General features: G+C 41.9%; 2 protein-coding genes across 2 annotated transcripts in view; both read right to left on the bottom strand.

The window, feature by feature from the left end:
- The window catches only part of LOC309566766 (ER degradation-enhancing alpha-mannosidase-like protein 2), a 242,145-nt gene that overhangs the window by 102,125 nt on the left and 124,862 nt on the right, over positions 1 to 15,158 (bottom strand). The gene's annotated exons all lie outside the window — the stretch shown is intronic.
- PHF20 (PHD finger protein 20) overlaps positions 1 to 15,158 on the bottom strand; it is a 137,148-nt gene that overhangs the window by 18,086 nt on the left and 103,904 nt on the right. Inside the window, exons 12-17 of the mRNA XM_082272227.1 lie at positions 10,413 to 10,598; positions 7,767 to 7,850; positions 5,248 to 5,394; positions 4,210 to 4,385; positions 4,030 to 4,129; positions 2,823 to 3,018 (exon numbers count right to left, since the gene is read on the bottom strand). Coding sequence (XP_082128353.1) covers positions 2,823 to 3,018; positions 4,030 to 4,129; positions 4,210 to 4,385; positions 5,248 to 5,394; positions 7,767 to 7,850; positions 10,413 to 10,598 — 889 coding nt within the window. The remainder of the gene's footprint in view (positions 1 to 2,822; positions 3,019 to 4,029; positions 4,130 to 4,209; positions 4,386 to 5,247; positions 5,395 to 7,766; positions 7,851 to 10,412; positions 10,599 to 15,158) is intronic.

Below are 15,158 nucleotides of genomic sequence, written 5' to 3'. Positions count from 1 at the left end.
TTTCCCTTAGTTAGTAAACGCAATAACTTTTGCGCAAACCAATCAAAATACGCTTATTGCAATTTTTTTTCACCAAAAATATGCAGCAGAAAACAAAATTGGCCTAAAATGTTAAAAAATTTTGATTTTTAAATTTTTTTGGGGAATTTCATATAAAAAAAAAAAAATGTGAAAAATATTGTTATTTTTTCAAAATTGTCGCTCTTTTTTTGTTTATAGCGCAAAAAGTAAAAATTGCACAAGTGATCAAATACCACCAAAAGCAATCTGTTTGTGGGGGAAAAAAAAAAGAACGTCCATTTCATTTGGGTACAGCGCCGCACGACCACGCAATTGTCCGTCACACAGTGCCGAATCGCAAAATAGGCCCTGGTCTTTGAGCAGCCAAATCCTCCGGGGCTTAAGTGGTTAAGCCACAAAACAATATAAAGTACAGTGTGTGCACCAAATGCCTTTGCAAACCCAGATATTGTAAGAGTAGCAGTGACACAAATACTGTACTGCACATAGTCTGTGCAGACAGCAGAGCGATGGGAGGGACCCAGCAGGCACCAAAAGGGCTGATACAAGACCAGTTAATCTGCACAGACAGCAGTAGAGACTGGTCAAAATTACAGTTAACCCCTTCCTTGGTCAATGGCTTCAATACACTGACCTGGAAACAAGCATGCAAATTGGAAAGTCAAACTGAAATACAAATTCCTGATCTGCATACTTATTTGCATGGCAAATATTTAAAAATTACACTGGGTGAAAACTAAAGTTTGGGAACTACTCTTTTCAGAATCTTTGAGGAAAGCACTGTGCCCAATTTAAAACCTGTCAGCAGAAATTGTTCCTGCAGGCTACCCAAAGAATATATCTTTGCATCTTTGTGCAGTGTTCCTGTTCATGGTATAACTAATTACTTCAATGGAGACAAGCTGAGCCAGTATCTCAGATGTAATAATTGACGGTGGCATCCAATACCCCCTAGCATGGCACATGCAAGTTTGCTAGTTTTAGGAAGAGAGTTGTCCATTTCCTCACAACATGTTTCCTTTAGACAATGTGTGCTGAAAATGTATCCTGAATCCACCCTGGACTAGAGCTATGGCTCTGCCTTAATGCTGCAGGATTAGGACCATCTCCAGAATAGCTTGAGAACCTGTAAACCATGCTTGTGTAGACCGTTTCCATGCGGAGTAGTTCCTACAACAACCAGAGATTTAGTCTTAAGAAAAAAAAAAAAAATGGAACCTGGCTTCCAGGTATAAATGCAGACTTTTTTTTTTCTGTGGGGCTTCATAATACCACTCTTATGTGGTCTTGTTGCAATATTCCTGCACAGGCCATTTCTTAGGGGTTGGTTTACTAAAACTGGAGTGCACAAAATATGATGCAGCTGTGCATGGTAGCCAATCAGCTTCTAACTTCAGCTTGTTCAATTAAGCTTTGACAAAAAACTTGGACTCGGATTAATTTCTATGTAGAGCTGCACCAGATTCGGCCCTCTCCAGTTTTAGTAAATCAACCCCCTTATCTTTATACAGAATTTTGACCAAAAGCTTATATAGCAAGTGCGGAGACCATAATACCATGTAATTGTGTGGGTAAAAGTACGGTACTTTAGATAGCCCAAGACCACCGGCTTTTGCAGGGAGTAGAGGGTTGACCGATTATCGGGGCGATATTCACTTTTTTGTGAAGAATCAGTATTGGTCCCAAACTTACCGATTTTGCTTCAAGGGGTTGTACTGGGGCCGGTACTGTAGAGCGGTCAGTTTACTTTCTTGTAACAACAACCGATGTGGCTAAGCAGCTGCTCCGCTGGTATGACAAGCAGTGGGAGGGGAGCACCCCACCTCCCCTCCCGCTGCTCTGCCCGGGTCTCCCGTCCAACCGGGAGGCCCAAGCGACCAGCCGGCATATCCCTTGGCTGGCCGAATATCCCAACAAAGCTGGAATCGGCTCTGATGTAGTAACCAGAAAGTGAGGTTATGACACTAAGGTGCTACATTTAGAAAAAATTACAGTATACAAAACAGCCAAACTTGGCATTTTGAATGCTTTTAAGTGCAGAGGAGGGGTTTGGGGCCTTATAGACCCCAGATCCCTCCATAAAGAGCACCCGTCACTGCCTATTATTGTCACAAGGGATGTTTACATTTATTGTGACTGCAATAAAAGTGATCAAAAAAAACTGATGTACAGCATATCGGCACCTGATAATGGCCAACGACCTGAAAGGGCCGAAAAAAATTATATCGGTCAACCCCTACTGAGGAGCGGTTTGATCTTCCAGCACGACCAGCGAGTTGGTAACTGGTACTCTGGACATTTATGGTTTAATGATTTGATGGCTATCTTCAGGTCTGGAATAAAGTAGCGCTTTCTGACACTTAAATTACATAGTTACATAGTAGGTAAGGTTGAATAAAAACAGTCCATCCAGTTCAACCTGTGTAGGTGTACATGTGTTCGTGTCGATAATAATTACCCATATCCCTGTATATTGTGTTCTTTAAATAGCAGTTCCTTTTAGACTATTCCAATTATGGATCCTGCACAGAATTGCAGGATCCATAATAGGAATAGATGCCTTGCCATAACTGGTGTAACTCATATCAGAAGTCCCAGAGCGCTGTGTGTTTTTTGATTTACAAAATCTTGACCATAGATTGCAGGACATGGAGAGGGACACAGAAAACACTGCCTGGAATAGATGTACACTCTAGGAACAACATATCTTTAGATTACAGTATATGTTCAGTACAGAAAACCATGACGACAAGATTTTGCACAGATGGGGGGGGGGGGTCAAATCATGGGAGGATACTCACTGTAATATACTCATTTTCAGTTGCAAACCGTGCAAAACTTCAATTACTCGCTGCACATCTCCCAAGAGTTGGTGGGTGGCCACGATTTTCTTTGCATTCTGATGAGAATAATTTTCTTCTAAAAAGGACAAGCCAGGCATGTGGCCCTCGTTTAACCAATCCTTATCGTACCAGTACTTCAGACTCACACGCTGGCCTGTAAGGAAGCAGCTATTGATCAATTCACTGAAATTCAAAACACACACACAGTACAATTTTTTTTTTTAAATGGAGATCATATCCCATATCTGTGGAGATTCAAGTTATGCCCTTTATTCATTGACAGAAAAATAACTGAGCTTACAAAAAGTAGCAGCAACAATATGTGAGACAAACACAAATAGGCAATATGAATCAAAGAAAAGTGGAGCTAAAAAGAAAAAATATGTGTATGTATGTATGTATGTATGTATGTATGTATGTATGTATGTATGTATGTATGTATATATATATATATATATATATATATATATATATATATATATATATATATATATATATAATATAGATCACAAAAGTGTGAAATAGTATAAAATGTCCATATACACATCGATATACAACACTGGTGAAGATTATCCACCAATGTCAAATCTTCCCACAAACGTGTGGTTAACACCACCAAGAGTGAAATTCCTCCGTCAGGAGAAGATGGCCTCTTACCAGAACGAGGAGACCTGCAATGGTCAACACCTGTGGCATAACCCAGCCGGGGCCTCTTAGGTATCAAGGAAATAGGAAAAAGTAATCCTACAAGTATCCACGTGTCCAACTCCACAGTTGAAAAGATGTAATTCCCCATAAAAGTACCAAAGTACTTTATTAAAAAATGTATAAGATTGCACTTACAGCAGTTTCAGAGGAATGCGCATATAAAATCAAGCCAGCTGGCTAACCAAAACACACCCGTCCTTGGGATAATTGCATAACTAAATAACTGGATAACTAAATATTTTTTTTTTTTTTTAGAGCAACTTTTCTTTGATTTATAATGCTCTTTATTCACAATTATCAATTGTTTTGTCAACTCAAACTAATGAATGGATTTGGTGCCTTGAATTACTTCACTAGTGTAAAGATTCACAGAAGTGTTTGTGGTCATAGAAAAAAAAAAGTACCGTGTCATAAGAACTGTAACAAATGCTATCAGGTGAAATACACATTGATATACCTGGAGGATCCTGGCAAATATAGCAGGTATATTTCTCAGGAACGCGGTCTTCTAATAAGCCCATGCAGACACCATGCTGCCAGCATAAGCACTGTTCACACTGAAAAAGAAAAGCCATTCATGTAAACAATTCCAGTATCTATGGACCCCTTCCCACACCCATCTCTGCTATATTTTTACCTGAATCATGAAATCATTTTCCTCCTGCACCTCGCACATGCAGCGCACAATCTCACAGTCTCCATCCTCCTCGTCATCGATATCGTCATCAGCATGTGTGACATCAATCTCTTCGTTGTAGTCCTCATCACTCCAAAGTAAGCTTTCCGTGCAAGAGTCGCTGAGCGTCTCCTCATCTGTTTAGAACAAAACCAGAAATGAAAACCTTAAACATGTACGTTCTGGTTTAGCCTGGCTTCACACTGCCGTGACTTTAAATCCGAAATCTCTATGCAACTTCATTGTGGCTTGCATACAACTTCTTTAACAGAGGCCAATGCAAGTTGTATTGAAACCTTTTTGCAACGACTTGGCTCAGCTAAAATATCCTGAAGCTGCTGGTCTGAGATCTCAGACACCAGAAACTAGCAGACAATTGGATGCCCTTCAAAAGCAAGGGAAGGAGAAGGGAAAATCTAGCATAAACCACGATATGCTGGGCCTAAGCTACCCACTACCCAAAAGATAAACAAAATATGTCGTGCAGCATATGGAGGGCGACAATACCGAATAATGCATAAAGAATGTTCAAATCTCGGTCGTTTCTGCAGGGACCTGACGATATTCGAACCATGTATGGGCAGGCTGATTGTACCCAAGTTGATCGATCAATCAACTTGGGTACAACCAGCCTGTCAGATTTTTCATGTAATTTTTCCAGCCACTAGCAATAGCTGTGTGTTCCCTCGGCCGAGACAGTGGCCGCCCCTCCCCAATCAATACGAATTGTGTTAATGGGAGAATGAAGCAATTTTCGACCACGGGTTGCAGTAAATAAAACCGCTCCATCTATGACCACCTTAAGTGGTACTGCTATGCTTACAACCTGCTAATAGGATTATTAGTGATTATGAAAAGGAAGGACTGAAATAAAAAAAAAACACAAAGCCATCTAACCAACAAGATAGGATTATTGCTACTGAAGCTACTGAAGCATAAAACAAGGAAAAAATAAGTATAAAAAAAAAAAAAAACAACACACAAATCATCAAAAAGTACCACTTAGTCTTGTATCTCGATGGCGCCCATGATCGCTGCTTTTTCCAGAACAAGGGACCTTATAATCACTGTTGGGCTTCGAAGTTTGTATTTTTTTTGGCGAGAGCTCCTTAGAAATATCTACATTCTCTTCACTGCCAGATAGCTCTGTCAGTAAAAAAAAAAAAAACACATCACAAGTTATTCTTTTGGACTTACAACAATAATTTAGCAGTATTTAAAGTAAAGAAGGAAATTCTGAACAAAACATCTGCAATTGCTTGTTATACCAAGTCAACAGACCGTGTGAAATCTTCTGGGGCTACTAAACCTGGTTGTTCTAGGAACACACATTCCAGACCCTGCCATTCTACAGGTCAGGAACTGGTCACACAGCCCATTAAATATGCTCATCAGGTAAGCCACCTGATCACTTCTACAGAATCTGGATTTACCTAAAAATGATGGCAAGATTGTGACTACCAACTTTTTGTTCTACAGGATCCATGATTTTAGTGAGTTTATCATTTTGAGGGTCCTCAGTAAATGTTTTAAGTTATAATATATGCATAAAAAAATAAATAAATCAGCCTTGCAGCAAAAATAGACTGAAGTGGAAGCGAAAAAGGAAGCAGAATTTCAGCAGCCATTTTTTCCTACAGTCATCAGATAGGAAGTAGAATACGCAAATTAGGACACAAGCAAGATCCTGAAATTATGATTTTTGCTTGGGAGTTCTGCTTTAAGACAAGGTTATAGATACCCTGATTTTCAACACAGAACTAAAATTTTCTGCATAGCATTAGCCATCAACAGAATTGTAGTAAAATCGTAAATGATAAATGGACTTCCTCTCTAACAGGACAGGGTGACAGAGCCATTGAATACAATACTGAAGGGCTCGACAAACACCAGGCACCAGGTCGTATTGGCGACTAGAATTGGTGGCCTGGTGCCTGGCTACACTGCAGCTACAAGTCAGACATCCCAAGCCTCCCACGAGTTGCGGGAGTCTCCCGCATGCGGGCTGTGGCTCCCTGACACCTGCAAGTGCCCTGCGCAATCCCGGCTCCAGGATGTCAGAACGAAGTCGATGCTTCCTGTATAGTTCCGGCTCCATCCTGTCACAGGTGGAGTGATCTCAAACGCACTCTGCCAGTGAGAGGATACAGGAAGAATCAGCTCTGCCTGCTTCCTCCAGCGCCGCTCCTCACACTCCGTTGAGGTCGCTCAGTGGAGCCAGCATTTCTCGCCAGCAGTACCAGCCAACAGTAAGTCACATGTGCTTAGGGGTGCAACTAGCCCCCAACACATAATTGTAAATATCCCAGCATGTGCAGTGTTTCTACCTCCTACCCCCATGACCACTTCAAATTACTGAAGTGGTCATGGTGGTTAGAGTATTCCTTTAATATCTCTCAGAAGAAGTAAACCTCTGCATATTAATTGCATTTCATTTGATCATCCTCTATTTGTGTTAAATTGGTGGGGGGTGAAGTGCCACCTCCCTAAAATTCATTTTTGCAGGTTGGGAAGATTGCCATGAGGCCCCTGCTCGTAGGTGTGTGGACTAAGATGCCGCGCCGGCCGGTAATTAAGGCCGCGGCTTTGCGGGTCAAGAGGAAACAAGCGCAGCGCCTTCTAAGTGTAGCAACACATTTTAATATGGTGTAAAGCAGTAATACACTCACATAAACAGGTGGATTAAAGGCACTTCGTGAAGAAATGGAAGTTTCTAATCTAGGGCATCACTGGAGCAGGTCCTGGTAGTGGAGGCAGGGGGTCCCAGTAAGAGAGGCAGGGGAGTTCCTGCACATGCGGTGGGGCGGCCTCGGTAATGCCCATGGGCTCCAGTGATGCCCTAGATGAGAAACTACCATTTCTTTACAAAGTGCCTTTAATCCACCTGTTTATGTGAGTGTATTACTGCTTTACACCATATTAAAATGTGTTGCAGCACTTAGAAGGCGCTGGGATTGTTTCCTCTATTTTCCATCCGTTCGGTGGATCGAATCAAATGGAAATGGACAGGCAGTCCACTTCCATCTATTGGCCTAATAGAGGAGAGCGGGACTGTGTTAGTGTTCACTCTGCATAGCAGAGGGGACAGGACCTGTCATCTGCCTGCTCAGCTGGCATTAGCGGACAAATCCCCACTGAGCAAGGGGATTTCGCTTAGCGGAGGTGCCTGTATAAAAGAGGCCTAAGGTGGCATGAGTTTCTGGATCCATCGCCCCCACCATGCAGTATTGTCCTTCCCTAGTAAGCCACTGCCCATCACGCCATCAACCCAAGTACACACGGGCTGAATGCCAGGCAACATCAGCCGGTTCAATAAAAACTAGCCACCATTCGGCCCGTGTGTATGGAAGCCGGTCTGACAGAACCCGGCCATTCGGCATGGGTGGAAAAAAAAAAAAATAGCTCCTAACTTTTTAGCTGGTTCCTATATTCCAAGCAAATTTGTCAAGCCCTGCAATAACTGGATCCTGTTAAGTAGAATGCGGCTGTACTGTAATGCCTGTGCTGTCGAGTATTACCTGACTTTGCTTTCTTTTTCTTCTTCTTTTTCTTTGACTTCTGACTCAACAAATCTTTGAACTTCTCCCTTACTTTTTCTTTAACTATAAAATAAAGAATAACAGTTTAAAGAAAAACTCTAGTATAAACACAATATTGGTTTAAAAAAAAAAGAGAAGGAAGATAAAGTGTTACTAAACCCAGGACCCAGGATATCTGGTCTCTCACACTACACACAACATGGAAATGCAAATATTTTAGTAAATACAAACTGCTAAATACCTATTCTCATCAGCAGTATATAGCAGTCTTGGGACTTCTATCAGTGCCCGGCCGAGCACTGGTTAAAGCTTGTAGGAGGAGTTTTCATTCTCCTCCAACTGTCTTATGAGGCTGCAGGACCCCTGACTTTGGACAGTGCTGATTGGCCCTGTGCAGATCACAAGCACCCTCCCAAAAAAAAAAAAAAAAAAAAGAGCTATATACATCAAACTGAGCATGTGCAGAGTGCCTCCAAGGCTCTGTACTGTCATGTCAGCAGATGGATTGCGGACAGTAAAAGAATGGGAGGATCAGAGGAGAGAGGACCAAACAGCCTTTTTACACAATGCAGAGGATTAACCCCTTAAGTTCCATAGTGAGTATAACAAGCATTCTTTACTGCATATACAGACTGATTTTACTGTTGTAGGTTTAGTAACAGTTTAAAGTGGTTCTAAACCTTTTTTTTTTAAAAAAAAACATGCCTATACTTACAATGGTCTTGCACAGAGCAGCACCGATCCTCTTCTTCTGGGGTCCCCAGCCAGCATTCCAGGCTCATCCTCTTCATCGGGTGCCCCCCAGGGAAATCAGCTGGGGGGAAGGGGACCACGCGTGCTTGCTCCAGAGTCCCGCTGCTGCGTCCCTTGACACAGATAGTGAGACTCACCCCCCCCCCCCCACTCCCACTCCTGTGTCACCGGATTTGATAGACAGCAGCAGGAGTCAATCGCTCCTGCTGCTATCAATCTGTCCAATGCGGAGACAGCAGCAGAAGCCGATGTGCTCGTGCACATAACTGGATCAGGTTGGGCTCAGGTAAGGTATGGGGGGGGGGGGGGGGGGGTCTAGGAGGCAGAAGGTTTTTCACCCTAATGCAGTAAGGTCTAAAAACTTAGGGGGCCAGTTCACATCATAGAAACCCAGTCCGAATGAGTCCTGGATGCTTTTCTGCATGCTCGTTTTTTGATGTGTTCCAGTACCTTTTTGATGCAGTCCAGTGCATTTTTTTCTGAACCTTAAATAAGGACATGTGTGTTCCATTGCGTTTTTGGTGTGTTTTTCCTGCATTGCAGTAAAGTCCAGTGCAGAAAGTGCAGCATGTTCCTCCTTTTTGTTCTGGAACTGGAACGCACTGGCATTGACCACACTGGTGTGAACTTTGCCACTGAAAACCATATAGCCTACTATCTATGCACTTGAATGCAGAAAAAAAAAAAACGATACTGGACTGCATGTGGTGTGAACTGGACCTTAGGCTACGTTCACATCTTGGCGTTGCTATTTACAGGCGTTTTTAGGTTGACAAGTGACCAATGGAAAAAAATAACGCCTGTAATCTGCCCAAAAAGAAGCTCATGTACTTTTTTGAGCGTTGGGCGTTTTGCTTAAAACGTCAAAACGCTCAGATGTGAACAGGGGCCATTAAATGAATAGGATTTGTCTTGTTGGGCGTTTTTTGAGCTGATCCTAGAGGAGAAAATCGCCCACATGTGAACTTAGCCTAATGCCCCATACACACGTGCAGATTATCTGCAGACTTTTGTCTGCAGACTTACCTTTTCTATGTAGTGCAAGGGCCTGCTGGATTGCATACAAATTGAAAGTGTTTAGGTTTGACCTCATATTATATGGTTTTGGTAAGTCTGCAGACAAAAGTCTGCAGATAATCTGCACGTGTGTACGGGGCATTAGGCTTTAGAACCACTTTACCTCTCCAGACCATCGTGCTGATAGCACAGATGACACATCACAAGCATACCCATCACAATCATCATAAATGATGACAGTAACGCAAATTTGTCCAATTGCACGGTATGGTTTTGGAGTGAAAAAAACTGACAGCTGCACAAAAACAACACAGACAATGACTGGGAGAGCGTAAAAACTCCAGTAGGGTTTCTGGTGCAAATTGATCTCATGACCCTACAATCAGTGTGTTTAGATGTGGCTATATCCCTCAACAGCCAAAACCTCTCCTGATGCACAAAAAGGCCACACATGGAACGAGAAGTGTTTTCATTGTATTTGATAACTACACTAAATTTGGCAAACTGCAAGTAGTTTGCTTTGCTTTTCCAGTAAATCCTCATTCCACTTCCTATTTACAGCTGAGGAAGCCTTCAGAACAAGATCAAAGAAATGTTTTGGCTATGCACACAAACCGTATACAAGTATGGGCATCTGCTGGGAAACTGACAGCATTTTGTTAAAACGCATTTTACTAGCTACATCTTTGATGTTTTTGTGATGATACAATAAAAGACTGACTACGTTAATCATATTATGCATATTAGTTATACAGCAAAATACAGCACCTGCTTTATGTTGAGTAAAAAAAAAAAAAAAAAAAAATGAAAAAGACTCATTGAAATTCTTGGTTAATACTTTTAAATAAAGATTACCACTTTCAGACAGCTTGTCTGGCTTGCGATGAGACTTCTGGATTAAGTTCTCCTTGCTTTTGTCTTTAAGGGACGGTCGGTGGGAATTTGAACTGTTTGTGGCTGGGCTTGAATGACGCCTCTTTTCACACAATCGATCCCTAAAATCATGGGGTGAGCTTCTTAGGGAAATTTGAAGTGGAGTATCTAAAAGATAAAATAAAAAATAAAATTAGGTTCGCTAGTGGACAGTTGTTTTCATTTCAAACAGAGGGAATGCAGACCAACATTAAAGTAATACTAAAGTTGTAATAAAGTGGTTGTAAATCCTTCCATATACCCCGTGAAGTCACTGGCCTCAGATGATACCCAGAGATAAAACAACTCTTCCTACATCCGTTTTACTGTTTATCTGCAGCCGTCTTTCCCCTACATCCAATCAAAGTGCAGAATTTACACAGGATCTCCCCGCTCTGAAAAGCAGAGGGTGGAGAGCAGAAGGTACATCAGTGAGGAGAGCTCCGAGCGCTGATTGGAGGGAAGGGACACAACGCCCTCCACAAAGGAACAGAGCCAAGGCTGTCAATCAACTGGAGGTCCCCTCCCCAGTCACCATTTTTATCTGTGTGTCAGGAAAACGGTTCAGAAGTGACTCATGCTGATAGAAGAGGAAAGAAGCAGCAGACAGAAATGACACTTAGTGCTCTGGTTTGAGACAAGTACACACTAGAAAGGGATATGCCAGTGTTTCTCAACTCCGGCCCTCAGGGAACACTAACAGGCCAGATTTTAAGTATTACCGTGAGGATATGCAGATTAGAATACTGCAATCACTGAGCAGCAAATGATATCACCTGTGGTGTATTTCAGTTTTTCAGTGAGGACCGGAGTTGGAGAAAAACACTGGGATATGCTTTGTTCATATTTCAGGTCTGAGGTTTACAACCACTTTAACTCAAACCAAGGTTGAGAGCACTGGGGGAAATTGTAAAACATTGCTGGTCCCAACTAAAATGCCTTACACAGACCTTGCCCTAACTTTAGACAATTCTATCTAATTCTAGAAGAGAAAAAAATAAATAAATTAACACAACTGAGTAGAAAAGTATTTCCCTAGCTTCCACAATGCTGAGACAAGATAGTCCACTGCAAGCATTTAGGATGTTACTGCCTCAAATTAGGGTCAGGAACTACTTCCTCAGCAGTGAACAAAGTAGTACAGAGTTTAACTCGCCAACCTGCATTATATTTTTGGAAGGGAAAAGCCAGAAAATGATATACCTTCAATAATTTGAAAATATGCAGACTGCCTGGTTGAGGGGATTCTTACCACCCTGCTCAAAACAAGAGCCGAAAAAACAAAAACTATACCAAACTTCAAGTACATTAAGGCTACGTTCACATGTTCTGGAAATCATTGCAAATCGCAGGACGCCTGTGCATTGCTGTTGATTTGCAATGGCACCCCAAATGCTGTGCAATGTTGCTGCGATTTCCGCCTGCCGAATCACGGTAACATTGCGCAAACAAAATCGCGGGTCGCATGACGCCCAAAAAATGTACAAGAGCTTCTTTGGGGCCTCATGCGACCCGCGATTTTGTTTGCGCGATGTTACCGCGATTCGGCAAATCGGAAATCGCGGCAACATCGCACAGCGTTTGGGGTGCCATTGCAAATCAACGGCAACGTACAGGCGTCCCTTGATTTGCAATGATTCCTGGATCGCTAACATGTGAACGTAGCCTAAACAGCCTACATACAGCTGCTTTCAGCTCTTGTAAATGGATCCTAATGGCAAACATGCGCTTTGTATTCATTCATATCCTCACAGACACACAGGATGCAACTGTCATTGTGCTGGAAATGAAGTATACTTAGTATTTGGTCAAAAAAAATAAATCAATTAGATGCAGATAACTGGGAGGTCCCCACAGGACATACAGGAGATCAGCACGATGGCTTAGTGGTCAGTAGTATGGAAAATAGTTTTTAATGCACTTGCAAGTATTAACAGATGAGCGGTTGCTATTTCTACCCTCTTTGTAGGTTTGCAGTAAATAAAATGGATTGGAATCTCCCATTAGCATGAAATTATTCAATTCACTCTGCAGAACGCACCGAAATTTCGGCGGCCAAAACATATCAGCCAAAAATTGTGTTTTTGGCATTTTGTCAATCGAGAAAAAAGATGCTGATAATGGGGCAGAAAACAACAAAAAAAAAAGAATGGATTTTTAAACACAACGGAAGCGCAAACAGACCAGTGTAAAGACACATGGAATTCAAAGAGAAAGCATTTTTCTTGCGCTAAAAAGGTGCAGATAATGGCCGACAAATTAATATTTATTTAAATTCATGATCTTAATTAAAAAGTTGAATACAATTATGCATAAAAATATATATTTAAAAAAACGGCCATTTTTGGTTTTGGCCAAATGAATTCTGAACTTTAAATTTGGTGCACCTCTAGAAATTATACCATGTACCCCCACACAAATATTTTAATTTATGGAATAAACTTGTGGTGATACAGAAAGAAAAAAAAAATTAGCCACCTCCTATAAATACACTTCCAATTTGTAGCAGACACCAGATGGTGACAATCTTCAGTCTTTAACACAACTGGGGCGTGATATTTTTTTCCTGTATAAAGTAAAACGATTTTTTCCATCTTGGATAGAATGAGGAAGGGTTAAAACCCGCCATCCTTGTCCCATTGTGGATATTTTCCTTTACTTCCTGTCCCAAAGCCAAACAGGAAATGGGAGGAGTTCCTGCAAATTATAGGAATTTCTTGGGGACCCCCAGGTCACCAGAACTAGTGACCTCATTGGAAGATCTCCCCTCTATTATTTTTCTGGGGAAAACCCAAAATCGGAGATTTCTTTACTTTTACTTTCAAGGATAATGGTAAACAGGACAAATAGAGAGGGTGAATCTCCTTAACAGGGGCAGGTATGGCAATAAAAACCAGACAGGGGCTCTAATCCCTCGCCACTCCATCAAAAGAAAAAAAAAAAAAAGTTTTGCCTTTAGTTCTACTTCTTCTAAGGGAAATATCTTGCATTTCTGAGGATTCACACTGCATTCTTCTTGATTTATAGAGGGAAAAAAGAAAAAAAAGGAATGTGCGGCAAAGGAAGCACAAATGAATACCGCTATATACAATCAAATGCATAATTTAAACATAAAAATTTACAAAATATGAAGGCCCATAGATCCTTTTCCCTAAGCTGACAAACGCCAGGAGTTTACCTGTCACTGCTGGCCCACATTTCAAAAACAAAATGAGGCGATGTGATCAACTGTTCAGAAGTAATGGTGACAAACATCTGGCACTGTAATTTTATGAATGGCCTCTTTTTGCAAAACAGCAGCAGTTCATGAAAGTGCAAAGTAACATGCATTACTTTATCAACACACTTCCAGTTACTTCGAGCCCTCATTCACAATAAAGCAATTCGTCATGAGATTTGACCTGACAAGATCGCAGCCTATTGCTGGCAGTGGCACCGTTCCAATTAGTGCAACACCGACTTTGCAGCGCCGCACTGAATTGGAAAAGTAGTTCTTGCACTACACTTTTGCCGATTTCAAGTGTGACTTCAATAGACATCTGTGCATGAAGCTGCAGAGATGTCTTGCTACTTCAAGTAAAATATCACAATTTGAAAAAGTAGCATCAATGTGAACAAGGGCTAAATGCATGTGGGAAAATATGCCTAGTCATCAGTTTTTTAGGGTACTGTTTAGGCACAATTACAATTTTTAGCCGTACCCTATATGACAGAGATGGTGAACCTTGGCACTCCAGATGTTTTGGAATTACATTTCCCATGATGCTCATCCACTCTACAGTGTAGTTGAGCATCATGGGAAATGAAGTTCCAAAACATCTGGGGGGCCAAGGTTCGCCATCACTGCTATAGGAAGGCAATCTTTTACTTTTTAAGTTAAGGTTTACTTAAGGAAACTGAGATGACAGAATTCTGGGAAGATGTGTACCCATAAGTGTATAATATACATAATGGTATACATATTCCATTATCTCTGCTTGGTCTGTGTGAGTGGCACTGGTGGAAACAGATACGTGGCACTGATTCGTGGCATTGACATGTGGCACTGGTGGACACTGATTCGTGGCACTGGTGGACACTGATATGTGGCACTGGTGGACACTGATTTGTGGCACCGATATGTGGCACTGGTGGACACTGATTCGTGGCACTGATGGACACTGATACGTGGCACTGGTGGACACTGATATGTGGCACTGGTGGACACTGATATGTGGCACTGGTGGACACTGATTCGTGGCACTGATATGTGGCACTGGTGGACACTGATACGTGGCACTGGTGTTCAGTGGCACTGGTGGACACATACGTGGCACTGGTGGGCAGTGGCACTGGTGGACACTGATACGTGGCACTGGTGGGCAATGAGGAAATGAGTAAAAAAAACAAAACAGAAAAAGGGGAATTAGGTCACAACACATCATATTCTGATTGGCCAAACACAAAGTCGTCTTGTCATATAAGTCGCGCAAAATAATTCACAAGTCGCGATGAAGTCGCGGTAAAGTCGCTCCGACATGGGGCGACGTATGGTCGCGGCAGTGTGAACCGGCTCTTAGGGCACTAAATAAGAAGTTCTGATAAACCAGGCCTGAAGCCGTTCACTATTACAGACACCGGCTGTTGGGATGTTTTCACCTGCATCTGCAGCAGAGATATGTAAATCACAAGACCAGATGAACACCGTAA

Source organism: Pelophylax lessonae (assembly GCF_965119305.1).
Source record: "Pelophylax lessonae genome assembly, chromosome: 11".
NCBI classification, from domain to species: domain Eukaryota; kingdom Metazoa; phylum Chordata; class Amphibia; order Anura; family Ranidae; genus Pelophylax; species Pelophylax lessonae.
The sequence above is the reverse complement of the archived record's forward strand: the minus strand, read 5'-3'. Positions and strand labels throughout refer to the sequence as shown.